Genomic DNA, 25452 nt, shown 5'->3' on the forward strand with positions numbered 1-25452 from the left:
TCTCTATTAAAAATACAAAAATTAGCTGGGCATGGTGGCACCCGCCTCTGGGAGGCTGAGGCATGAGAGTTGCTTGAATCCGGGATGCAGAGGTTGCAGTGAGCCAAGATCGCACCACTACACTCCAGCCTGGGCGACAGAGCGAGACTTCTTCTCAAAAAAAAAAAAAAAAAAAAAAAAGATAAAAGAAAAAAAGGAAATAATGGACCCGATGATAACAGGGATAGTGATGTAATATTTCTCTATGCCAAGCATGGCTCTAAGCTCTTTATGAAGTCATTAATCCTCATGACAATCACATCATATTGCCCCCATGTTACAGATAGGGAAACTGATCCCAGAGAGGTGAAATGACCTGCCCAAGGTCTTACCACGACTGAGTGGCAGAGGTCAGGTAGAGGTTGTGCACTGGCCTGGGGAGAGGGGAAGAGTATTTGGGGTTCAGCTGAGGCAGAGGAGTGGCTGGAGCCCCTCTACTTGGTGGGCAGGGCCATTTCCAGAGCATGTCCTGCTCTGCCCTGCCTGCCCTGCTGTGTGGCTCAGGCATGGCCTGCCCTCTGTGGGCTCTGAGCCTCTGCAGCCAGCCCAGGATGTCCTCGGGCTTCTCGGCTGGGCCACAGCCCTGCTGTACCTGGGTGCCTGCCGGGCTTGTTATGGTGGCTGCCCTGGGCCCCCGGGAGCAGGCAGGGGCCAGGGGTCATTCCAAGGTGCCAGCTCCCCTGGCCTTGTGGTTGGCATGGGGGTGAGGGACTGGCTGGGCTCTCGAGAACTTGCTGAGGCTAGAGCTGAGTGCTACACGCACCTGGACTCCTTGCTCTTCCTACAACCTTGAGAAATCCTCAGCCAACAGGCAGGGAAACTGAGACTCAGAGAAGGGCGGCCAGGAATCTGAGATGACACAGCCAGGGAGTCACAGAGCCAGCTCGCTGCAAAGCCCTGCTTCCCACTCTGCAGACGACGTTGATGACGATCACAGCTTCTACTTGCCTGGTGCTTTGCTGTGCACAGGTCCTGCCGGGCAGCAAGCCCTGGCATGCCCATCCCAGTCCTCCAAGGGGCTGTCAGCGCCCATCTGACAAATGAGGACACCGAGGCTCAGAGAGACATCCCCATGCCTGGCCGGGGTTCTAGCCAGCTTGGTTCACACCAGTCTCAGGAGCCAGCGGTTATGGGATGCCGGGGTGGGTATCAGCCCCGTGTTGATGGGGAGGGCCGTCTTGGTTGGGGTGAGGTGCCCCTCCTCTGTGAGGATGACGACAAGAGGATGTGATTCAAGGGCTCTTCACAGTGGTCACTGTCCTAACCACTGGACCCCTGGAGTCACCAGAGCCGGCCAAGCTGGGCCTCCACTCAGCATCCAGGGGTGGGGCTAAGGCATCAGCTTTGGGGCCCACCGTGGTATGGCCTCAGGCAGCCGTGGGGCCGGACTATGCAGAGCCTCCCGGGGAGGCTTCCTGGATGCACGCAGGTGTTTGGGAGGCTCTGGCCAGGGGTCATAGTTCAAGGGGGTCTCCCGGGGCACAGATTGGAGCACACTGTCCATCAAGGTCATCTGCCTGGCCTCCATTCCTAGCTGTGTGACCCTGGGCAAGTGTGTTTAGCTCTCTGGGCCTCAATTTCCTCATATGTGAAATAGAGATCCTCATAGGGATGCTTGGGGACTGAATTTGCGAGACCAGATGCTGGGCAGTAAAGGTATGGGCTTGTTCCCCAGCTCTGCCTCTTATAGGCTGTTTGGCCTTGGGTAAGAAACTTCGCTTCTCTGAAGCTTAGTTTCCTCATCTGCCCAATGGGGATAATAGCAGACTTTTCCCTGCAGAGCTTTCTCAGGGCGCAGTGAGGCAGTCAAGGTAACATCCCAGTAGCTGCGATCACAGCTCCTGCTGCAGGCTCTCAAGCAAGGGCCACCCCAAAGAATGCAGGAGGCCTCAGCTTCTCCTGCCTGAGATTGGTGCCGTGTGGGGCTTCAGCGCCCGACTGCCTGCAGGGAGCGGATCACCGGTGGTTTCATCCCCGTGCACTCTTGTCTGATGAAATATAAATAGCACGCGATGTTTTCGAGCAAGGCTAGGGAAGCGTCTGTGGGTCGTCCTCCCCGCCTGGCAGAGGCTGATGAGCTGGCCTGGGGATGGGAAGGAGATGGGAGCTCCTGAATAAATCATCGTGGGAGCTGGGCTAATGCACTGGCCATGGGCAGTGTGTGCAATTAGTGTGTTAATTGTGCAGAGAGGATGACTTTGTGAGGGTGTGGCCCAGAATCCAATGGTTTGCAGAGTGCCTGATGTCTGGGATGCCTGCCCCCACGACTCTGAGAAAGGACCCCAAGCCGGAGAATCAGCCATTGCGGCCTGACTCAGGGCCTCATACTCTGCCCCGCCCCCTCCAGCTCCCCTGGCAGCCCTCAGCTGGGGCTGACAGGGCACAGCAGGGATTAGCAGCTGGACCAGGAGCAGAGCCTGGGGGCTGAGACTTGCCCCCTCTCACCCCTCCCTTCTCCTTTTCTTCTTTCAGCCCCTTTGTGCTCAGTGGTTTGGTTTTGTTTTTTGCCTTTGAACCAAGGCTGTCCCAGACTTAGCTGCTCCTGCCCCGTTGCCAAGGTGACCAGACCATCCTTGTCACCCTGCAGCCACTGCCAGGGCTGGGTGAGGGACATAGCCCTGGACGTGTGTGTGTGTGTGTGTGTGTGTGTGTGTCCATGCCTGTGTACATATGTGTACAAGAGCAGACACGCAGAGACCCCTGGGTCTATAGCCCCACACAAATGTGGGCATGGATTCATCGTTTGAGGAAGGACGCAGGCCCGAGTCTCTGTGCATGCTGAAGGCACACGCAGGTGGACTGCACACACCCATGTGTGCCCATGCAGGAGCTCCCTCGTCATACCCCACACTTCTCTGGTACCCGAGGCCCTGCCCACTGCCTCCTCTGGCCACTGGAGCCTTCTGCATGTGCAGCCGAAGGAATGAACGCATCCTCCCCTGCCTGGCAGCCCCCGTGGCCAGCAGCATCCCGAGGCCAGGCCAGACCTCTACGGCCCCCACTGCCCACAGCATGCTGGGCCATCCCTCCAAGGGGCTTCCTTGCTGGGGATAACTCTGAGGCGTGTTCTATGCCCAGGAGGCTGGAGCCCAGGTATCCTCAGCGGTGACCTGCTCATCTATGTAATCATTTTTGGCTGCCGTCCTGTCCCCATCTCATGTCCCCACTCCCTGGTGCTTCCTGGTGTCACCTCCAAAGTAAACTCCCTACTCCCAAATCCTTGACTCAAGATCTGTTTCTGGGGAAAGGACTAGAATAGAACACACCCTTATCCCAGGTCGTGTATCCATGTACACATGTGACATGTTGCCAGCAAAGATGCATTTACAGAGCCGTGGTGGCGAGAGCAGGCATGTGCTAGCATGCATCATGTGTGTAGTGTGCATAGCACATAGCACTGTGTGCTGGGCCTGTTCTGGGTACTGTGCATAGACTAACGTCTGCTGGACCAGGGAGGCAGAATGATTAGGCCCGTTCCACAGATGTGGAAACTGAGGCAAGGATGAATCCATAAAGGTGTGCCTTAGGGGTGGAACCCTGGCAGGAGCTGGGACCCACCCTAGGAAGTGAGAATTTGTGCACCCCCTCAGCATTGCTGCACTACCCGCCGCAAGCCCTGCAGATGCTAGCAGGAGGCTGGAGGTGGCAGCGGCCGCATTCATCTTCAGACCCCATGGAGCGAAGCTGCCATCCCCCATGCCTGCTTCTGGCCCTGCACCCCAGCGACTGGGTGCATGCACCCTTTCCAGGACGCCTGGCCCCCAGATGCTGGCTGATCATGTGGCCTTTGGGCTCTGGATTCCCTCTCTGAGCTTATTTCTTCGTCCTGGGGCAAGGATAGTCCCCGGTGTGTCTCTTGGGGTTGTCAAGAGATGCACAAAATAGGTCCTTTCTTCCTGCTCCAGGCATGAGAAAGCATTTCCTGGCTGTCTCAGTGGCCACCCACCTGCTTTCTGAGCAGACATTGCTGGTCACACCTCTCCTTCAGGACAAATGTCCTGCTAGATCCCAGCTCAGAGAAAGACCATAGCCCCAGGTCAACACAACACAGCAGGGGCCAAACAGAGGCCAGACACCAGGGCCCTACCCCACCACTCCTGGGTCCCACAGCCCCTGCCTCCTCACAGCACCAATTAGCTGCCACCAAAGGAATGGGAGAGAGGCAGGCAAGAGCCACATAGTCAGGGAAGGCTTCCTGGAGGAGGTGGTCCAAGCCAAACCTGGAGTGGCTGTGGTGTCTCCTAGAGACATCAGGGCCAACGTGCGTGGTCAAATCCTAGGTCTTGATTTCCACAGCCCTGGAAGTCCTGAATTTCTATCCCAGCTTTGCCATGGACTGGCTGCGTGTCCCTAGGCACGGCACTCATCCTATCCGAGCCCCAGTTTCTTGCCTCTATCAAAAGAAACTGGTGTGAATGGAAGTGGCATGTGTCACAGTGACGAGTGTTCCTGACGCACAGCAGTTGCGCAGTCCCAGTTTACTGGGGTTGGAAAGCGTGTGTGGCAGTAAGAGGTCTGTGCAAGGCGGTATGGGGTCAGAACAGCCTCTGTGGGGCCCCGCTCGCTACCGTCTAGCTGTGGGGTGCCTGAGTCTCCTCACTGTGAAATCAGGCCATGCAGAGCCACCTGCTACCTAGTACTAGAGGGAGTGCAGGAAAAAGTGCAGCCAGTGCTTCCAGACCCTTCCCTGTAGCCTGAAGGGCTCCCCACCCCACCTGGGTGGGCTGCACGTGCAAAGGCCACCTGGGGGTGGGGAGGAAGCTCCTGGCCTCTGAGCAGCCTGCTCCCGCCCTGTCCCCTCTCAGAGCTCATTTCCCTGCCCCTCCCTCCTGTCTCCTCACACCCTGCCTTGTGTCCTGGGCCGGGGACCCTGCTCCTGTTTCCAGCCCTGTTGCCCCCCAGCTGGCCTCGAGTCCCTCCTCCTGGGTGGTCACACAGTCCGTCCTGTAGCTGGAATATCCTGTGTTTCTCCGGTTTCTCCTGGAATGTCTGTCTCCCCCCATCTGTGAGGAGCCAGGCACAGGGCTGACCACCCTTTTCATGCTACACCCTGCACAGAGCCTCAGACGGGTTTGGTGCTCAGGAAAGACTTGTTTATGGAATGAACAGGGAATGAACAAGTGGCTGGATGGGTGGGCGAGGGGCCAGGCTGCCCTGTCCTTTCCCGACAAGGCCCTGGCCTTGAGCTGGCAGATGTTCAGCCCTTCTCCCTCTGATCAGCGTGCTGAGCTGTTTGTGTGCTAGGGATGCCTTTGACATCCTCCTTCTCAGAATAACACTTTTGAATGCAAGAGAGAACCCATATAGGGCTACAGAGGAAACCAGAAGTAAGTGTTGCAATACTTATCAAAACATTATTTTAAAATGTGTGATCTAGTAATTAGCATGCTGTTGCCTATGAGCACCTTAACTAGCAAGACCTGGTGGCAGCTATGCTACTGGCTCCACGGGAGCAGGGAGGAGAGCCGTGCAGCTCCAGTGGTCTGCATTGCTATAGGGCCTGGGGTGAGCCCAGGCTCGGTGTGTCCAGCATACATTTCACAGAGAGGTTGAAGGCAGGAAGTTGGTGATTTTTCCCCCATCAAGTTCACAAAGCCCTGGCTTCTGTCCTTGGGCTCTGCGGCAGGACCTCCGGGAACCTGCTCCACTGTCTCGGGGACTGCAAAGCCTGCCCCTGCTTTGCCTGGCCCCCTTGCCTTGCCCCCAGGGTCCTTGGGCAGCCCTCCTGGGGGTCTGGGGACCAAGGCAGGCATCCCGACTGTGACCTGAGCTTTAGTTTCCCAGCCATGGTGGGGGAGAAGTGGTCGGGGTCAGCTGCATCCCCAGGCCCCCACACCTGGCTGTTGTGGGTGAAATGCCCAGGCCAGGCATTGTGAGTCCCCCAGCAAGGCCATAGAGCAGAGAGGATCTCCCATCACCCCCAGGCTCGTCTGGAACCCTCCTGCCGGCCTGGCAGAAAGCTGACATTTCCTGCCTTGTGGGCCGAGCTCAGAGCTCAGCAGGGGTCAGAGAGTGACAGCCATGCTTTCTCCCTGCAGGGGCCACCCTGCTGTGAGCAGTTCATAAAGGAGGAAGGTGGAGCTGCCGTGTTCCCAAGCTATGGGGCCTCTCATTTGACACATGGGGAAACTGAGGCCCAGAGGGGACAGGGACGGGGTGGTCCCATGGTGAGCTGAAGCTGGAGTGGCCTTGGGTGGGCTGCAGTGCTGCCTGCCATCTTGTGATTCAGACTTTAAGGACTCTAGAGCACTCTTGGGGCACAGGGACAGAATCCTAGTTCCCAATCCCTTAACTTTCCCCAGGGACCTGGTTCTGTGCTGAGGCCCCTCAACACGGTCAGACCCATGTTCTACTCTCAGGAGACCCTTGGCCTGGTGGACTCAGAAAGACCGGCTGCACCCAGCATGGTCTGGTCCAGGACAGAGGGAAGCACAAGGGGTGGGGCTTGGAAAGGGGTGTTGAAGGATGCATAGGAGCTTGAGGGAGAATGGGGAAGAGAGGGCCTTGGTAGTGTCTGGCATGCAGCAAGGCAAGGGATGGGAAGCCTTTCCTCTGAGTGCCATCGATGAAGAGGTGCTCCCATCTGCCCAGCGTGCTGTGCGTCCTCGGCCAAGTCCCCTCGCTTTCTGAGCTGTGTGCCTCTGTCTTGCCATCCATCTGCTGTCCCTGCCTCCCTTTCCCCCACCTCCCTGGCACACTCACTTCAGCCCCACTGCCCTCCCCTGGCCTCAGCCTCAAGGCCTTTGTGGCTACAGTTCCCACTTCAAGGAGTACCCTCTTCCCTCATTCTCTTCTCACTAGCTCTCCAGATGTCACCTACTCAGGCAGTCTTCCCTGATCTCTGGAATAGTCTCCACCCGTCTCTGGATTTACTCAAGTTCTTTTTTTTCCCCAGCCTGTTTTTTTTTGGTCTGTCTTGCCCCAGCAGCATGTGGGCCCCCAAGCATGATGTCAGCTCATAGTAGAGGCAGACGCCGCTGAGCGTGTGAGTCAATGCTGAGTGTGATTCTGGCAGCAGTGCCAGGCCATGGTGCGCTCACAGATCTGAACTGTAAATGGGGCCTGGGGCAGAGCGATAGGCTTTCTGGAAGGCCTACCCTATTTTCCTGGACTCCACATCTCTGAGGTCAGCCTCCTGCCCATGGTAGGGTGAACCCCAGAGCCCTTAGAGTCCGTCAGGCCCTCCCAGGGAATCTTCTGTACCTGAAATAAGGCCAGATTTACAAAATAAAAGAAGGAAGCTAAGAAAGCAACTATAACGTGCTCCCCTACAGAGAGCAGACAGGTTATGGGGGGGCTGAGGCCCTAATCCTGCCTGGCCCTTTGTGAAGAAATAAATGCACCCCTCAAGCTGGGGACTTCCTTCCTGGGAGCAAGGCAGGCCTGGAGGACTCACTGAGGGGTTGGTGGCTGGATTACAGAGGGACTGAGGCAGGACACCTGGGTGCTAGGCCCAGCTCTGGCTCAGACTGGTGACCTTGGGCATGGCTCCTCTCTGCACCTCATTTCCTCCTCTCAAAGAAGCTTGGGCCACCCCACCTGGGACTTCTGTGATGCAGTGAGCAGAAGCCAAGTACTGGGTCCTAGGGGCTCAAGAAACACGCTAGGAGTACTCACGGAGGAGCAAGGGACTTGGGGAAATCTTGGAAGGCTTCATGGAGGAGGCATCCTTTGAGCTTGGAGGATGCATTGCATTCTGAGAGGCAGAGAAAGGCATTTCATGGTGAGGGGCCAGCTCCGGCTGAGGCTCTGAGGTGTGGAACATTCCAGAGACATTGGAAGCCCAACCCTAGCTCTCTGCTCATTCCTACTGTGTCCTTTTTTCTTATTGATTCATAAGAACTCTTTATATATTAAGCACATGGGTCCTTTGTAAACAAACACATTATTTTCCTTTTATTTTACTTATGATTGGTTTTGACAACATCATACATATTTTTATGTTAGCAAATTTCCCAGCCTTTCCTTTGGTGGTCTTTCAGGTCCCAGGATGCTTCTTGTGTCCTTACCTTGGGTCCTTGCTCTCCTGTGCACATGTTGGCTGCTCAGGACGTGTCTGAGAGTCAAATTAAGTTGAAGCTGGAAAATTTACAGCTGTACGAAAATCAGAAGCCAGGGTGCCTTTGCTGACCTGTGCCTCCCGCTGGGGTTCCTGCCCATCATTCCTTCTTGCCTGGAGTGGGGTCCAGCTGAGGCCCTAAAGGGGCCTGTGACTCTCTGCAGGGTGAGGCAGAGGCTCATAGCTGTGATGAGGGGAGAGGGTGGGGGGACAGGGAGTTCCCAGCTGGCCAGTCTCCATGTATTCACTCATGGAAACCCCATTGCAACCTCATGAGACAGGTGCTATGATTAGTTCCATTTTATAGATGAGAAAACTGTGGTTCAGAGAAGTTATGTGGCTTGCCCAAGGCCACACAGGAAGGGATGGAGACAGGATTTGAATTCATGCCTTGTTGCCCCAGAACTCTTACAGTTTCAAGCTCTCTTATGGCCCTTGGGCTCCCCATTGCCTTTGGGATCAAGTCTAGGTTCATTAATATGACATCTGAGGCCTCCTGGGGGGATGCCTCGGCCTCTGTGCCTGCACACACTGAGCTTCCCTGATATGATGGTGGCAAGGCTGTGCCCATCTCTTCACACCTTCCCCACAAACCCTGAATAGTTTAGATCCTGGAATGAAGGGCTGGCAGGGCTTCTGTGGAGTAGCTGGGCCAGCCCCCGGTTTGCACACAGTCAGGATGGGTCTTGCCCAAGGCCCAGTGCCTGGAGAGTGGAGCTGGAATCTGCACCAAGACTGCAGGACTCTGGTGCTCTTAGCTGTGTCACTGTGCTATGGTTGGTCTCAGGTGGGGTTCTCTCCCCTGCTGCCTGCTGCTGCCTCCCGACTGGCAGATACTCCTCTAGGAAGCACCCCTCCTGCCACTGGGTTAGACACCTCCCCTGGGCTCCTGAGGGCCCAGCAAGTTGTGACTGCTGACTTCTCACCGTCTGCCCTGTGAGGCAGGGTGCCCCATGAAGGCAGCACCCAATGCTTCCTCTTCAAGTCCTTGGTGCCCAGTGAGGACTTGAAGAGGGAGACCCAGAGAGGGACAGAGCCCTGTCCCAGGTCACACAGCAAGTTGGGGCAGAACCAGGAGCCCTAGAAGGGCCCCAAGACCCTCCAGGTCTCCCATGTTCCTGAGACTTAACGGAGCCCAGGGACGGGGCAGTGTCTGCGATGGCCACCCCAGCAGAAGGCACTACTGCAGGGCCTCTGTTCTCTGCTTCTCCCAGGGGCCTGGGGCCAAGGACACCCTCTCTCCTTCCTGCCCCAACCCTCTGTGAAGAAGGATGTTCTCAAGATAAAAATACCGTCAGAAACATTCCCTGGTGTTTGGTGTGACTGTCGTCCACCCTGTGGGGCCAGAATCTTCTGACCTGGCCTCACCTCAGGGCTCAAGGGTGGACATTTGCCTTTTCTGGCCACTTGGTGCAGTCTCTTCTTGGGGTCCATATGTCCAGCCCCCATCTTTATGCCACAGAATGTGAGGGGTCAGTGTCACTCAAGGTTCCTGCAGCTTCCACTTTCAGAGCATCCTCTGTGGGCCGGGCACATCCCGAGCATGGAATAGCGAGGCAGATCCTGCCCTTGTGCGTCTTGTGGTTCCTTGTGGGCCAGGGGGGTTTCTGAGGACATCCAGCAGGCCATAGGGAGGCTTGGGCACAGCCAGCTTTCCGTCCTGTTGGGAAGCCTGCTTCTGCTTTCAGTGCCCACGTGGTGTCAGGAGTGCCTGTCACAGTGAACGCCTGCAGGACCCACACTGCTGCACAGTCTCTGTGGGACAGATACTGAAGCCAGGGCTTGGCTTACACTCGTGACAGTCTCCCGAGGTGTGTGGGGTCTCCTCATTTTGCAGATGGGGAGTTTCAGGCCCCAGTGAGCTGGGGGGCTGCCAGGCCTCTCCAGGGAGGGTGACAGCTGCCACCTCCCAGAGACCCACTGGGATCAGGCCCAGTGCCCGGACTGCACCTTCGTCACCACCTTCAATTTCATGGCACATCCTCTGAGAGGCCTGGCAGGCGTCACCAGCCTCATTTTTCAGGGGAAGCTGAGCCTCAGGAAGGGGAAGTGCCTTGCCCTGTTCCGTGGGGGATTTCAGCCCCAGCCTCAGCCCAGGCCCTGCCCTCCCCTGTGGGAGGCTGTGGGCCAGCCCGGCCTGTTGGCCCTCAGTCGTGGTTGTGGGGAAGCACTGCCCCCGCAGCCCACCTCCCCATTCAGGATTGTGACCATAACCCTGGGAAGCATTTATGGGACTTGGCGGGGTGAGCTCACATGGTGGCTGCTGTGGCCCCCGCAGGTGGCGGGAGCTCTGGCCAGGGCATCCGGAAGGCTGGCTCCTGTTTGCAGGGTCCTGCCCTGCCCTGTGACTTCAGGCAAGTCGCTTCTCTGCTCCACGTCTCAGTACCCCTGTGTAGAGTAGAGGTAATTTTGCCTTCCTCCTAGATAAGAACAAATCCAGCTGGATTTGTGGTCTGGGGAATGCCCCTTCCAGGTAGCAGGGAGTGAGGGACGAGGTTGGGAGAGGCTGGTGCAAGCCAGGTGACCAGTAGGACGTGGATAGAGGCTGCTGCCTACACTCTGGCCCTCACCCCTGCTTGGCTTCCCATGGCCCTGTGGCAACATCCGACCTTCACTGCTCAGAGTTCCAGCTCCAGGTGACTGGGCAGGTGACTTAGCTTCTCTCAGCCTCAATTTTCCTATCTGTCCACAGGGGAGAATTGTCCCTCCTCCAAGGCAGGGCTGTGAGCGTCGGGATAACTGCAGCCAGCTGCCAAGCATGCAGGGCCAGGCACAGTGTTGGCCCACTCAGGGAAGGGCGTGGACCCAAGTCCCCACCGTGGAGGTCCCCAGCTGTGTGATGTTGGCTTGTGATAGAACCTCTCTGAACCTCTGCAGCTCATCCACCTGTCCATCCATCCACCCATCCATCTCTGAACCTCTGTGTCCCCATCAGTTTTGAGAGTGGAATGGCTGAGAGAGGCAAAGTGTAGGTCTGTGGCTTCTGCTCCCAGAATGATGAGGGATGGGGAAGCAGGGGCTGGGGATCGGGGGACTTGGAGGGTGAAGAGGCACTGAAGGGCCACTAGAGACCAGGCAGGCCATCCCATTTCAGAACAAGCTGAGAGAGGGGAAGTGATTCACTCAAGGTCACACAGCTTATGAGGGGCAGAGCTGGGATTTGATTCTAGGTCTGTGTGCCTCTAAACCACTGTCACCTGTCCCAGGAGGCTGATGAGGTGGGGGTGATTCACCAACAGTTGCCTTAATTCCAGCCAGAAAAACCAGTGTGACAAACCAGCCTTGGCTGTAACCTTGGAAAGGGCAGGCCCCATGAACTCCCTGGCTGGGAGGTGCGGAGGTGAGAAGCATGTCAGGTGGCTCACCCTGGAGATCCTCAGAGCCCCTTCCCACCAACCTCTTCTCTGATTCTCATGGCACACTGGATAGGAAGGCAGGGGGACCCCTTTGACAGGTGGGGAAATTGCATCTTGGGGATTGCAGGGACCATGTAGGATGTATGTGTACCCAAGGCAAATCTCTGGCAAATTACTGATGTGTGCCCATCCACATAGTTAGCCATGTGCCCACCCGCTCATCTATCTAGTCATCTATCCTACTCACCCAAACACCCTATACATCCATCTACCCACTCATCACCCACCCTCACACCCATCCACCCATCCGTCTATCCATCTACCCACCCATCCATCCACCCATCCACCCATCCATCCATCTACCCACCCATCCACCCATTCCATCCATTCACCCGTCTATCCATCCATCCACCCTTCCATCCCTCTATCCATTCATTTCTCTACCCACCCATACACTCATCCACCTGTCCATCTATCCACCCATCAACTCATCCACGCATTCACTCCACCCATCCATCACCCAACCATCCATCCATCCATCCATCCATCCATCCATCCATCCATGCACCTATCACCCATTCATCCATTAATCTGTTCGTCCACCCACTCACCCATATACCCACCCATCCACCCAGCCATCCCTCTATCCATTCACTTCTCCACTCACCCATCTACTCATTCACTCACCCATCCATCCACCCAATCATCTGTCCATCCACCCATCCATCCCATTCATCTATCCATCCATCCACCCACCCATTATCCATCCATCCATCCATCCATCCATCCATCCATCCATCCATCCACCCATTCACCCATCTATCCCTCCATTCATTCATCTACCCATCCACTCAGTCACCCACCCATCTACCCTTCCGTTCATCCATCCATCCAATCATCTACTTTCACATTTATCCATCCATCTATCCAACCATCCATCCATCCATCCATCCATCCTATTATCCATTCATCCACTCATCCATTCACCCATTCATCCACTCATCCATCCTCTCCTCCATACAGCCATCCACCCTCACACCCGACCACTCATTCACCCATCCATCCATCCACCCACCCATGTATTCATTCATCCGTCTACCCACTCATCCATTTACCCATCCACCTACCCATTCGTCCCTGCATTCATTTATCCACCTACCCATCCATCATCCATCCATCATCGATCCATCCATCCATCTACCCACCTAGCTATTCACAACTGGCTCCAAGGTTGGCGTTGGGAAGGCTCTGCAGGTGGTGGCTAGGAGTACAGGCTGAGGGCCTGAATTCCTTTGTGACAGTGGGAGAATTACCACATTACTTGCTTCTCTGGATTAGTAACAACAATAGTTCCAACCTTGTGGAATTGTGAGGATTATGTGAGATGATGTATGTAAAATGCCTACTATAGTGTCTGGCATGCAATAGGCACTCAATAATTGTCAGCTGTCATTTTTCTCTGACACCCCATCTTGTTCTGCTCTTCTCTGGTTCTGGATGGTTGCTATGCTGTGAAGGTGTGGGGCATCAAAGGTGCAGGCCAGAGGCCCTTCCACCTCCTGTGGGGCCCCTGGGGAAGTGAGCAGAAATGTGGGTTCATGTGGTTATGTCTTATTTGTGAGCCCCTCTGAGAAGAGCAGCACCGCCTGCAGTAACTTGGCTTTACTCTTTTAACTTTAGGATGTTCTAGTGACTGGATCCTTTCCAGCTGGTGCCTGGGAAATGGCAGCCACTACTAATTCAGCCTTGAAGACAGTACCGTGCCCACTCAGCACCATTACGTAGAAGATAGAACTCAAGAGGTAAGAGTGAAGTCATTGACATGCTCTTGTGCATCTAGGCATTCCTTCCACCAGACTCTCATCTGTACATCCTTCACCCCTCCACCCACCATGCCATCCTTTCATCACCCATTCCCCCACCCATTTATCTGCTCAGACTTCCATCCACCCACCCATGCCTCCACCCCTCCACCCATCCTCTCGCCCATGCCATCCATTCCTCACCCATTCCCTCACCCATTCATCTGCCCAACCATCCATCCACCCATCCTTCCACCCACCTAGCCAGTCCATCTATCTGGTCACCCCTATCATCCACCCACCCATCTGTCAACCCAATTTATCCACCCATCTGCCCGACCACCCACCTGTTGATTCAATCACTGTTCCACCCATCTCCTCATCCATCCCATTTGGCTGCTTAGTCCTTCACCCTTCTTCTGGCTGGGGAGCATTTCCTGGGTGCCCCTCTTTGCTAGTACCTACATCAGCCTCTCTAGGCCTCTGAGCTTGGTCAGAGATGGGGCCTGGGCAAGATCAACTCTCACACAAGGTGGGAAGTAGCTTCTGGCCTGAACGGGAAAAGCTCAGTGCTAGAGGATCCTAAAGGGGGCCAGGGGAGGAGGAGGAGGAGGAGGCGGAGGAGGCAGAGGAGAAGGTGGCTCAGTATTGTGGGGCAGGAGGAGGAGGAGGAAGAGGAGGAGGAGACTTGGTGTTGTGGGGCATCTGGGAGGGGAGGCCAGGGTTCAAGAGCCTTTGCTGTGGAGAGGCTACTGGAGACCCTATGAGGAAGGCCCAGGAGACAAAGGTTCCAGTGCAAGTAGTTTCCTGGGAGGTGATCCCAGGAAATAAGGAAATGAGGTGAGAAAGAGAAGGAAGTGATAAAGGGCATGTCATTGATACAGTTACTGCTGGGGCACTGGAGCCGACTCCTGCTGGGAAGGCCAGGGAAGCAGTGCCCCTCCCAGGGGCAGCTTGCTGGGGCCCAGCCACCTGCTCCCATCAGTCACTGACTGAAAGCTGTCCTGGCAGCATCAGCTCCTCAGCCTGCCCTCTGAATGGCAGAGCGTGCCCATGGCTAGAGAGAGCTTTTGGGCAGAGAGACACTGTGGTTGGTGTAGGCATTGAGACAGGTGGGCCTGAGGTGGTAAGGGCCTAGGATATCAGTGGGGCACCCACCACCCCATGCCCTGCACACAATGATGCCTCTCTTCTCGGGCCTAGCCTGCATTTGGCATAGGAAGCTGGCATGGCATTGGACCCAAATGTTTGGGGGCCATGGGTTAGCTTGGTGGACAGAGGCCAGCTGAGTCTCTGGTGGGGAAGTTTGGCCTGGAAAGGGAATTGGGCATAAGAGGTCATCATCTTCTTCCCAGATTATGAGACATAGGAATGCCACCCCCCACTCTCCCTCTCCCCTCCACACCAGCCTGGGTTCTCCCCCATCCAGCCAAGCTTCCTCACTGCTCCCAGGGTGCCCAGCGCGTCTTTGCCTCCCACTCCTGGCTCTGGCAGTGTCCCCCAGGAGTGCCCCTCCTGGCTGCCTGTGCCCAGCCTAGCCTTGATGTGGTCCTACACCCTGGGCAGGGCCTGGCATGAGGGAGAGCCCCTAACCCCCCAGCCAGCCCTGCCTCTCATACCCTATGTGACGGAGCAAGGGCACCCGCTCAGATCCTCAGTCTCCCCATCTGCAAAGGAAGGGCTGGGCTTTCCAGGCCCCAGTGCTGCATCTGATGAATGGTGCCTGGATTAGGAAAGATTCTGAGCTGCCCTGGATGCAGTGGATGAAGCTCTGTGGCTGAGGAATGGTGCTTGCCTGGGCGAGGCTGGAGCAGGCACCTTGGGCGGGGAGGCGTGCGCCAGCCTTCCCTGCATTGAGTGATCTCCGAGGGGTCTTCCAATGGTGAGGGTTGATCATGAGGTAGAGTGCCCCATCACCAATGAGGGTGAATGGCCGTGGGTCGGAGTGCTGGTGAGGGCCCTTGAACCTGTGCTTTTGAGTGCTGATTTGCGGCAGTCTACATCTCATCACCACCTGGGATTGCAGGGGCTTGGGACCAAAAGGACTGCAGTACCATGCACACAGTCAGGCCTCAGGTCTTGGTGTTGTGGGGCACTGGTTTCACCCACACAGCCCAGCCTGGAAGCTTTACTCCTGAAAGGCTGTGTAACCCTCACAGTGACTCAATCTTCCTAGGCTTCCATCTGCTCATCTGGAAAATGGGGATAATAATCACACTGTGAGGGAAGGGATTAAATGAGTCAGTTTATTAAAGCTCTTAGAAGAGCACCTGGCAGGTAGTAAGCACTTGGTAGATACTGAGTGCTGTGTTCATGCCTCGGGAGGTGCCCCAGCTAGTTTAACAGTCTCTGCATGGAGGATGGGGGCTGTTGGCGCCTCCCCGTCTGAGTCCCTATGTCTTACCCTGGGTGATGCAGGCCCCTGCACTCTCCCTTCCTGTCAGTGCTTTCTTGGTGTCTGGGAATGTGGGTCCAGGCCTTGCCCTGGGCTCCTCCCGGATGTCACCGAAACCTGAGAAGAACAAGGCCTCAGGGCAGTGGGCATGGGGCGTCCAGTTCCATCCGGAAGCCCCTCCCCGTGACTCCTGGACCCCACCCTTAGGTCACGTGGCAGCTGCCTTCTGGCATCCTCTCTAAAAGCTCCCAGCCCAGGCCCTGGTCCGTTCTTCCAGTGGACTGGTCGCTGGGAGGCTGTGTCTGTAGGCACTGTGGCCAGCAGGAAAGCAGGGATCTCCGGGGGTCTGCCAGGCCCGTGCTCTCTCCCCACTGCCTGCTCTCTCCCTGCTGGGTCTGCTTCACTGCCCCTTGGTGTTGAAACCGCCTTGTCTAGCTCAGGTAGTGTACCCCAGCGCCCCTCCCCCATTCCCCTCCCGGTGACCCTGGGACCCTGGCAGACCAACCTGGGTGTCTGCGGAAGACGGTCCTAATTTTAGTAGTGAGCACCTTGTCCTGGCCCTTGAATTGCTTTGTGACCTGGGACAAGTCTCTTTTTCTCTTTTGGACTTGCTTCTCCCATCTGTGAAATGGGGAGCCAGCCTCCTTGCTTGCTAAGGCCTCTTCCAGCAAAACAGTTTCTCTGATTTCATGTCTTGTCTGATTTCACCGTATGCACCCCATTGAGCAAGAGCCAAAAAGGCCTGTGTGTCCCTGGTGGAGGATATTGTCCTATATTTTTTAAATTGCGTCCTTAAAGGCCGCATGGTTGTGTAACTTCTTGCCACGCCTGTGTTTACACAGGAGTGTTCTTGGGACATTGTCTAGCTTGTGGTGCTAGGGTTTCTATGCCAGAGTCCCCTTCTGGGTCTTTGTGGTGCTGTATTCACCAAGTGCCCAGTGAGGGGGCTCCCAGCACCCCTGGGGAGGGTCTCTCTCTCTCTCTCTCACACACACATGCACACACAGCAGAGCAGGGCTGTATGAGGCTGAGGACTGGCATTCTGGGCTCCAACTCTCTCTCTGCTTAGTTTCCAGGGATCCTGGGACAGGTGTCTTTGTCAGTTTTTGGCTCTGAGAAATGAGGGAGTGGGGCGTGAACTTGACCTTGTTGATGCTTTCTGTGTGGTAGAACCACGCAGAGAGGAACGTCAACAGAAGTGGGGGTTTCCAAGCCTGTATGACACCATTTGGGCAGGTCTGGGGCACCCGGCCCTGGCAGAGATGCCAGGAGCTGTGGCAGCACCCTCACCAGTCTGGTAGCTGGCCAGTTTCGAGGCCGCCAGCTGCTGGGAGCACATGCAGACTGGGCTCTCTGGCCTTTGATTCTTGTGATTCTGTTCCTTGCAGGCTTCGAGCTGCTCGGAGCAGGGGCTGGAGCAGCCATGACGCGCTGGAAATCCCTCAAGGCCCCTGGGCCACACAAATCCAGCCCCTGTCAGCTGGTGGCCTCACGCCGGCGTCTGAGTGCCCCGGCCCTGGCTGCCTCCTTCTGGAGGGTCCAGGAATCTGGGGCCGAGCCCCCTTCCCAGCACAGCCTCAGGGGTCCCCCCTGCTGCCGGCTCCCTACCTCCTGGCCCAGGCAGAAGCAGTGTCCACCATTCCGGCCCTGCGTCCCAGCTCCTCAGCGTCATGGTGAGGTGGTCAGCCACAATGGTGTTGGGGGAGGACGGCGGAGTAAGGAAAGGCGTCCCCTGCAGAGCTTGGGGGCCCATGGTGGGAGACTGCACGAGAGGTGGTTTAAATCTCAACTCTCCTGCTTAATGGCTGGGGAGAGTCACTTAACTTCTCTGAACCTGGATGGTGGCTGCACCCCCGGGTTGTTGAGAGGATGATCTGAGAGCAGCTGTTGATGGATCTGCCTGCCGAGGCGCCCAGGACCTCGCCTGCTCTCCCTGTGTCTCTCTCAGGCAGCAGTTGCTGCGTGCTGCTCAGACCGGCTGGCTCGGGGCCGAGCAACTGGTGCAGCCCCTGGGAGTGTTCCACAGGCTGGCTGGGCAGGCGGCTCCACCGTCACCTGTTGCTCCGGTGTTTGGAGCAGAGGTCAGAGGCCGCGCCCGCTCTGAGGCGCAGACTAGTGTGGACATGGCCAGAAGCTGGGTCACACAGACCGGGACTGAATGCTGGCATTGCTGCCTCCTGCCTATGGGACTGGGACAAGTCCATTCTGGCTTCTGGGCCTCCAGGTCCTTGTTTGTAAAGCAGGGTGGCCCACCCCTCCCTGGAGGGGTTGAGAGGCCTGCAGAAGGCTGTGTGCAGCACCCGGTCCACAGTGGTGCCAGCCCCCCAGGATGTTCTCTTGGGGCCTCAGTGTCTTCGTCACTGAGTAACGTGGCTGCAGGCGTGCTAAGGGAAAAGGCTTTGTCTAGCTCTGAGGTCATGGTGTGACTGGACTGGGACTGGGGGTGCTGGGTCCCCGTGGGCGGGGAGGGGTGGGCCTGTCCACCTCCTCTGTTCGGGGCTAATGCTGGAAGGCCCAGGTCTCCCTGCTTCCAGCCTAGCCCAGCCGAGGCAGGCTGCCATCCAGATGTGGCTGTGGGCCAGGCGGTGCCATAGCCCCTAGCTTGCAGATGCCCTAGCCTGTCACTGACAGGCCAGCGTGGGGCCTTTAGTGGGGGCAGCACAGCCTGTGTGTCCTGGGGGTGGACACGTCGGTGGCTGAGAGCAGGTTTTGTTCTGGCTGGCATGGATGCCCTGCTGCGGGGCCTGTCTTGGGGTGCCTGAATGTGCAGTAGGCTGGCCTGGAGCCAGGTGCTGCCTGCAGTGAGCTGAGGGTGGTGCTGGGAACAGGTGACACCCCTGAGCACTGCCCAGGTGCCAGGGTAGCAGCCTTGCAATCTTCCTTAGAGATGCGGGAAGCAGGGGCTGGGGAAGGCCCTCGGCTGAGGTCAGCCAGGGAGCAGCCCATGTCTGGGTGCCAGATCTTGCCCTCTTTGGCACTGCTGGTAACCAAGAAGCTGCAAGCATGGCATGTGGGTGGACACTGTAGAGTAGGGGGTCTGGGTGTCAGGAGGGTGGCGACGGGTGGCAGGCCCTGTTCTAGGCCCTGGGAGGGACAACAGGAAGCAAAAGAGAAAACGTCTCACGCCTGTAATCCCAGCACTTCAGGAGGCTGAGGCAGGTGGATCACCTGAGGTCAGGAGTTCGAGACCAGCCTGGCCAACATGGTGAAACCCCGTCTCTACTTAAATTACAGAAGTTAGCTGGATGTGGTGGCGGGCACCTATAATCCTAGCTGCTCAGGAAGCTGAGGCAGGAGAATCGCTTGAACCCAGGAGGCAGAGGTTGCAGTGAGCTGAAATCGCGCCATTGCGTTCCAGCCTAAGTGACAAGAGGAAGATTCTGTCTAAAAAAAAAAAAAAAAAAGAAAAGAAAAGAAAAAAAGAAAATGTGCTGCCTTTAGGGAGTGGTAGTCTCAGGGTGGGGTTGATGGTTGAGTGCCCCCGGCTACATTATTGTTATTGCTGCTGCCATTGTGCCCTTAGAAAGGGCAGTGCTGTGGATATAGCAGGGATGGGACATGGGTCTTCCCGGGGCACAAGGAGGCCTCTGGTGCCAAAGTGGCGAGGCAGTGGCAGGACTGTCTTAGGGGAGGGTGTCCAGGGTGGGTTTGAGGGACATCTTGGGGCCAGGGGCTGTGGCTGGAAGGGGAGTCTGATGGAGGAGGCTGGGAGGTGAGGTCCGAGGGGTCAGGGGCTTCCCTGTGCAGGCCCTGCATGTCCTGGGGGGCCTCTGGCATTGAGCAAGGGAGGGACAGGCACCGACTCAGCTTCCACAGGCCCTCTGTGGCTGCCATGGAGACTGGGGGGCCATGGGCAGAGGCAGAGAGGCTGGCAAGGTGTGCCCCGAACTGGCTGGGCAGGCACTGGTGAGATTCAGGCCTTGAGGGTGGGAGAAGGGGTCGGATCCTAAATAGACTCTTCAGAGCCCTCAGTGTGGGAGTGAGGTGTGGAGCTGAGGTTGTTGGCTGGAGCTGCTGGGGGCGCGAAGGGGGTGGCCACTCGCACTGGGAAGGCGGAGTGGGGAGCTGGCTTAGGCAAGACCAGAGCAAGATCGTGGGTCAATCAGGGTGGAAGCGTCCTCCAGTCATGTCTGGGGGCCCTGGGATGGGGGTGGAGGAGCCCGGAGCCACCAGCCCAGCCAGACATGCTGTCCTCTCTGTTGCAGGAGCCGCCCTGCCTGGAGCTAGCCTGGGGGTGAGCCAGGGTCCCTCAACCCCCGGGATGACCGCGGCCAGCCGGGCCAACCCCTACAGCATTGTGTCATCGGAGGAGGACGGGCTGCACCTGGTCACCATGTCGGGCGCCAACGGCTTCGGCAACGGGAAGGTGCACACGCGGCGCAGGTGCCGCAACCGCTTCGTCAAGAAGAATGGCCAGTGCAACATTGAGTTCGCCAACATGGACGAGAAGTCACAGCGCTACCTGGCTGACATGTTCACCACCTGTGTGGACATCCGCTGGCGCTACATGCTGCTCATCTTCTCGCTGGCCTTCCTCGCCTCCTGGCTGCTGTTCGGCATCATCTTCTGGGTCATCGCTGTGGCACACGGTGACCTGGAGCCAGCTGAGGGCCGCGGCCGCACACCCTGTGTGATGCAGGTGCACGGCTTCATGGCGGCCTTCCTCTTCTCCATCGAGACGCAGACCACCATCGGCTATGGGCTGCGCTGTGTGACGGAGGAGTGCCCGGTGGCCGTCTTCATGGTGGTGGCCCAGTCCATCGTGGGCTGCATCATCGACTCCTTCATGATCGGTGCCATCATGGCCAAGATGGCAAGGCCCAAGAAGCGGGCGCAGACGCTGCTGTTCAGCCACAACGCCGTGGTGGCCCTGCGTGACGGCAAGCTCTGCCTCATGTGGCGCGTGGGCAACCTGCGCAAGAGCCACATTGTGGAGGCCCATGTGCGCGCGCAGCTCATCAAGCCGCGGGTCACCGAGGAGGGCGAGTACATCCCGCTGGACCAGATCGACATCGATGTGGGCTTCGACAAGGGCCTGGACCGCATCTTTCTCGTGTCGCCCATCACCATCCTGCACGAGATTGACGAGGCCAGCCCGCTCTTCGGCATCAGCCGGCAGGACCTGGAGACGGACGACTTTGAGATCGTGGTCATCCTGGAAGGCATGGTGGAGGCCACAGCCATGACCACCCAGGCCCGCAGCTCCTACCTGGCCAATGAGATCCTGTGGGGTCACCGCTTTGAGCCCGTGCTCTTCGAGGAGAAGAACCAGTACAAGATCGACTACTCGCACTTCCACAAGACCTATGAGGTGCCCTCTACGCCCCGCTGCAGCGCGAAGGATCTGGTGGAGAACAAGTTCCTGCTGCCCAGCGCCAACTCCTTCTGCTACGAGAATGAGCTGGCCTTCCTGAGCCGTGACGAGGAGGATGAGGCGGACGGAGACCAGGACGGCCGAAGCCGGGATGGCCTCAGTCCCCAGGCCAGGCATGACTTTGACAGACTCCAGGCTGGCGGCGGGGCCCTGGAGCAGCGGCCCTACAGACGGGAGTCAGAGATCTGAGCCAACCTTGGCCGACATGCAGCATCCACCCCCGGCCGGGGAGAGGCCCCGCCGTCACTCAGGGGCCCTGGGTTTGAGCAGAACGGGCCCGGTGCCCTGGGTTGCAGACTCAGTAGCGTTTTAGTCGTTTTATGTTTCTTTGCAACGGCCTCAGAAGGTTGGCCGGAGAGGGGGCAGCCAGAGCGGCAGCCCCCGGCCTCAGAGGCTATCACAGGCTCAGGGCAAAGAAGTGGCCTCCTGGGGGGCCAGGCCACGGGGGCCAGGGCTTCTGCCTGAAGATGGAGCTGCAGCCTGCGGGGAAGCAGCTCAGCTCGATGGTGGGCCCAGCCTCTGCTGTTCAAGGCTGGCTAGCTGCGGTGCTCCTTGCTGGTTTTTAACTTGGGGAGAAACACCGGGTTTCAGCTTTCTCGACCTTAGCTTGGGTGAGACTGTTTACAAAAAAAAAAAAATTACCATGCAATTGAAAAAAATGTTTTTTAATTCATAGGGGGCAAAAAGAACAATTAGAATTCCATGGGTCTGCCAGGATGCAGCAGCTGGCTGGAGGCCCCAGAGTGTTCCCTGAGGTGGGACCGGCCTCTCCCCGTGTGTATGGGCACTGCAGTCCCTGGGCAAGCAGGGTGCTCTGGAATCGCACTTCGTCAAGCTCACGAGCCAGCTAGGCTCTGTTTGTGATAGAAAAATCAAGACCATGTTAATGATCGTAATAAAAGCTTTCTACTGTCGTTGGGGTGGTGGGTAGGGGCTGGGAAGAAACTGGTTTGAGCTTTTAGAGTTTGCCTTTGTACCTTAGAGATGCATCTCAGGGCCAGGCATGGGACCTGCCATCGAGGGTTCCTCCCCCAACCCTCGATTTTCCTGTTTTGCTTCTCTGTCCATTTCTGTCCAGGCCTCCGCCCCTTCCACAGTGAGGGGTGGTTAGGAGCCATAGGCCGGGATGGCTCCTTGGGAAGGGAAGTCGGGATCCCAGGCTAGGAGGAAACTGGCAGCCCTGTCCCCACTGGGCCCACAGTGTGAGTCGTGCCTTAGAGACTCCGGGTTGTCCTGTTCTTTCTGGGCTCGCTTATCTCCCCCCAACCCTGTCCCACCCCACCCCGCCCATACCTCCACTGCTGAAGTTCCTCCAGCCCCTCTGTCTGCCTTGTGAAGGTGGCAGGGGCCAGGTCTGCCTGACATAGGACCACATCCTGTCCCTCCCTCACCTGGAGCAGCAGCACAGCGGAGTTCAGGTGGGGCACAGCCAGGCCCTGGTCAGCGCTGAATGGCAGAGGAAAGATCTTAGGAAAGGAGAGGAATCATCACCCTCTCCTGCCAACTGGGATGACTGGGGAGTGCCACGCTCATTCAAAGCTGAATCAGAAACCAGCCATGGAACAGAATTCCTGCCGAGGCTTCCAGGGCCGCTCCTCCACCACCCTCCCCCAGGTAGAGGCACTGTGGCACCCTCATCAGGAAGAGGTTTGGGGTCCCCTTGTTGTCACTGCTGGCTCTGCCACCCCATCTTGTTCATGGCAGCTGGTTGGGTCAGGTCCGTGGTAGAGCCAGGCCCTTCCCAGGGCTGCGGAGAAAACCTGCTCTCCTCTAGTCGGGCCTCTCCAGAAGCCGGGAATCAGAAAGGATGTGTCTCCTGCTCCAACTCTGCCCCCGAGACAGCTCAGAGCCAGAAGGCACCGAGGACTCTGGCCCAAGTGGGGAAGCTGAGGCAGAGAGCAGAGGGGGTCATGCAGTGAGTGGGTGGGGTGCGGGAGACAGAGAGGGGCTGGGGGCCTGGGGTGGGGGTATCTGCCTCTTCCCTCCACCTCCTCCTCTCCTTAGCAGCTGAAGACTCAGCCCCGAGGTCTGGGGCAATGGAAGTCAAGACACCCGACTCCTACATCCTGGGGTAGGCCCGACTCAGCATCCTGCCCCAGCTTCAGCCCCACACTCATTTCTGGCATAGAAGATTCCGCCGAGGCAGCTCTTTCCTCTCGGGGTCTGCCAGGGGTGCCTCAGCTGGTTCCTGCTCCCAGGCCTGGCCCTGAAGCCTGAGGGGCTTTCTCAGACTTAGCCCTGGGTGCTGGGGTGAAGTTGGCAGGGGAGAGCTTGACACTTCGCCTCCCTGATGAGGGACAGTGGTGACCCTGGTCACTTGGTGCTGGTGTAGGGGCCTGTGCCCTTCCAGGGCCAGTGAGACAGCCTTCTACTCCCCCAACCCAGAGCTGAGTCTGGGGGCCCCAGGCCCACCGCCTGGCCCTCTTGGAGGTCTGTGCTCTTGCCTCCCAGCCCCCACCCTGCGGGAGAGCAGCCCCAGCGCCTCATCTCCCCAAAGGCGGCAGATGCTTGATTCTCCTGCCCTCTTTCTTCCTTCCCCTGTATTTATTTATTTATTTATTGCTTGTGCTAAAGACCAAAATAGTCTCCCTCTTTAGTGCACTTGAAGCGGGAGGGCGGATGGGACGAGCCAGGAGCGAGGAAGACTTGGCCCCTGGGGAGTGCGTGTGTGGAGGCGTGTGCCTGTGTGAGCCTGCATGCATACATGTGTGGTGCACACATGCACACTCGGCTCTTTACGTGTATGCCTGGGTTAGTAATACAGATACGTGATCTATACGTGTGTGTGTGTGTGTGTGTGTGCAGGTGGTTATGTGTCTGTCTACCCACAGGCGTTTCCGTGTGCAAGTTTCCTATGAGGGGGGCTGTGAGGGTGGGCACCCACCCATCAGGTTGGGCACTGGCACAGTTGAACCCCACGGTCCCCGACCCTCTGCCCTGATTACGCACGTCTGTGGCTGAGTGGAGCTTGTGTTCCAGGATGAGGCACCTGGAGGTGAGCGTGTGCATCCGGCTTGTGTGTAGGAGGCTGTGTGTGCGCCCATGTGAACCCATGTATTTGAGTGTGTGTTTGTGTGCAGCCTATGCCTGCTGCTCAGAGCACGGTGGCCGTCCCCTGAGCCTCTGCTGGTGCTGTGCTGCCTGGTCCCCACCCAGAGGGTCCTGGGGGGCGGGGAGGAGCCACCGTTGGGAGGCCCCTGTATAGGGTGTCTGCCCTGCGTGAGGTCATAGAATGTCAAATTATTTTAAATGGTGAAACTGGAGAATTTTCATGTTATTTTCAATACATAGTATCTAAAGACGTAGGCGATGAGACTAGACCACATTAAATGCATTTTGATCTCTTTGAGGTTCCCTGTGTCGAGATGTGTTTTCTGAAGGTCCCCTGCATGGCTCCACAGTGTGCTGGGTGTCTGCCTGGCTTCCTCAGCCTCCGCCTTGGGTGGGGGTTTCCTGGGGCTTCCTCATGGGTGAGGGTGGGACATGGTGGCAGCTGTTGGGAGACAGAACAGAACTCAGCCTCCTTGCAGCTCCCAGTGGTCTCCAGCAAGCACACAGGGCTTGTCCCATGATGTCACCCCTCCCAGGCGGCAGGGCCGAGCCTCCTGCCTTCCCTTCCTTCTGCAGGGATGTGCTGGGTGCCTGCTGTTGCAGCAGCGCCCTCCCCAGCTGGGGGAGGCTGACCTGAGACAGGCAACTCCTTTCCCAGGAGGGGAAGCCCTGCTCCAGCTTGTAGCAGGCGGGGGCTGAGGAGGAGTTTCAGAGCATGCCGGTGTCTCCACTGAGGTGACGAGACAAGCCTGGGGTGGGGCGAGGGAACACACATAGCCCAATTTTGGGAAACTAGACTTTCATCTGTACCTTGAGGCTGAGCCCCAGATCTCCAAGGTCTTCAGCAGGGACTTGTGGGGAGAGAATTCCTTCCCTTCCCAAACTATGTAAGTGGAGAGTTCTTCACTCCTCTGCATCAGCAAAGGACTCAGGGGACCCTCTTTCTGCAGGATTTTGATGATGATTCCAGACAACCCCACATAAGAATCCCCTGCCCGAGTTATTCCCGGGTGATGGTGCCATGCATGGCAGAACCTGGAGCAGGGGCTTGGGTGCCAGGGCCTAGAGGGTCACGAAAGCTTCCCAGTGGGAGCTCCCTTGGGTTGGACCTAGGGTGACGGGGGGACCCTGGAGGTGGCTTGGTCTGGTGGGGACCTCCTGTCTGACTCTGGGGCCCTCCTGGGACCCCAGTAGCAGGATCTAAGCCAACTGGGGCCAAAACACAGTGGCATCTGTCTCCACTCCACTCAAGCCCTCTGGGCCATTCCCATGGCACTGACTGATAAGCATGAGGCCCTGGCCCCAGTTGGTGCTCAACAAATGTTTATCGTAGAGTCTCCAGGTGCGCTGTCCTGGCTGTACTAATGCCACAAAGG

At 57.5% G+C, this 25452-nt stretch overlaps 1 protein-coding gene across 2 annotated transcripts in view; it reads left to right on the forward strand.

Annotated features, from left to right (window-relative positions):
* KCNJ12 (potassium inwardly rectifying channel subfamily J member 12) overlaps positions 1-24374 on the forward strand; it is a 43187-nt gene extending 18813 nt beyond the window's left edge. The window contains exons 2-4 of one of the 2 annotated variants that reach the window (XM_030827863.1): positions 13135-13256; positions 17040-17324; positions 19857-24374. In XM_030827863.1, coding sequence (XP_030683723.1) covers positions 17075-17324; positions 19857-21214 — 1608 coding nt within the window. In that variant the 5' untranslated portion in view covers positions 13135-13256; positions 17040-17074 and the 3' untranslated portion in view covers positions 21215-24374. The remainder of the gene's footprint in view (positions 1-13134; positions 13257-17039; positions 17325-19856) is intronic. The other variant, XM_003281285.4, reaches the window with a different exon arrangement.
* Positions 24375-25452: the final 1078 nt, after the last annotated feature.

Source organism: Nomascus leucogenys, chromosome 14, assembly GCF_006542625.1.
Source record: "Nomascus leucogenys isolate Asia chromosome 14, Asia_NLE_v1, whole genome shotgun sequence".
NCBI lineage: Eukaryota > Metazoa > Chordata > Mammalia > Primates > Hylobatidae > Nomascus > Nomascus leucogenys.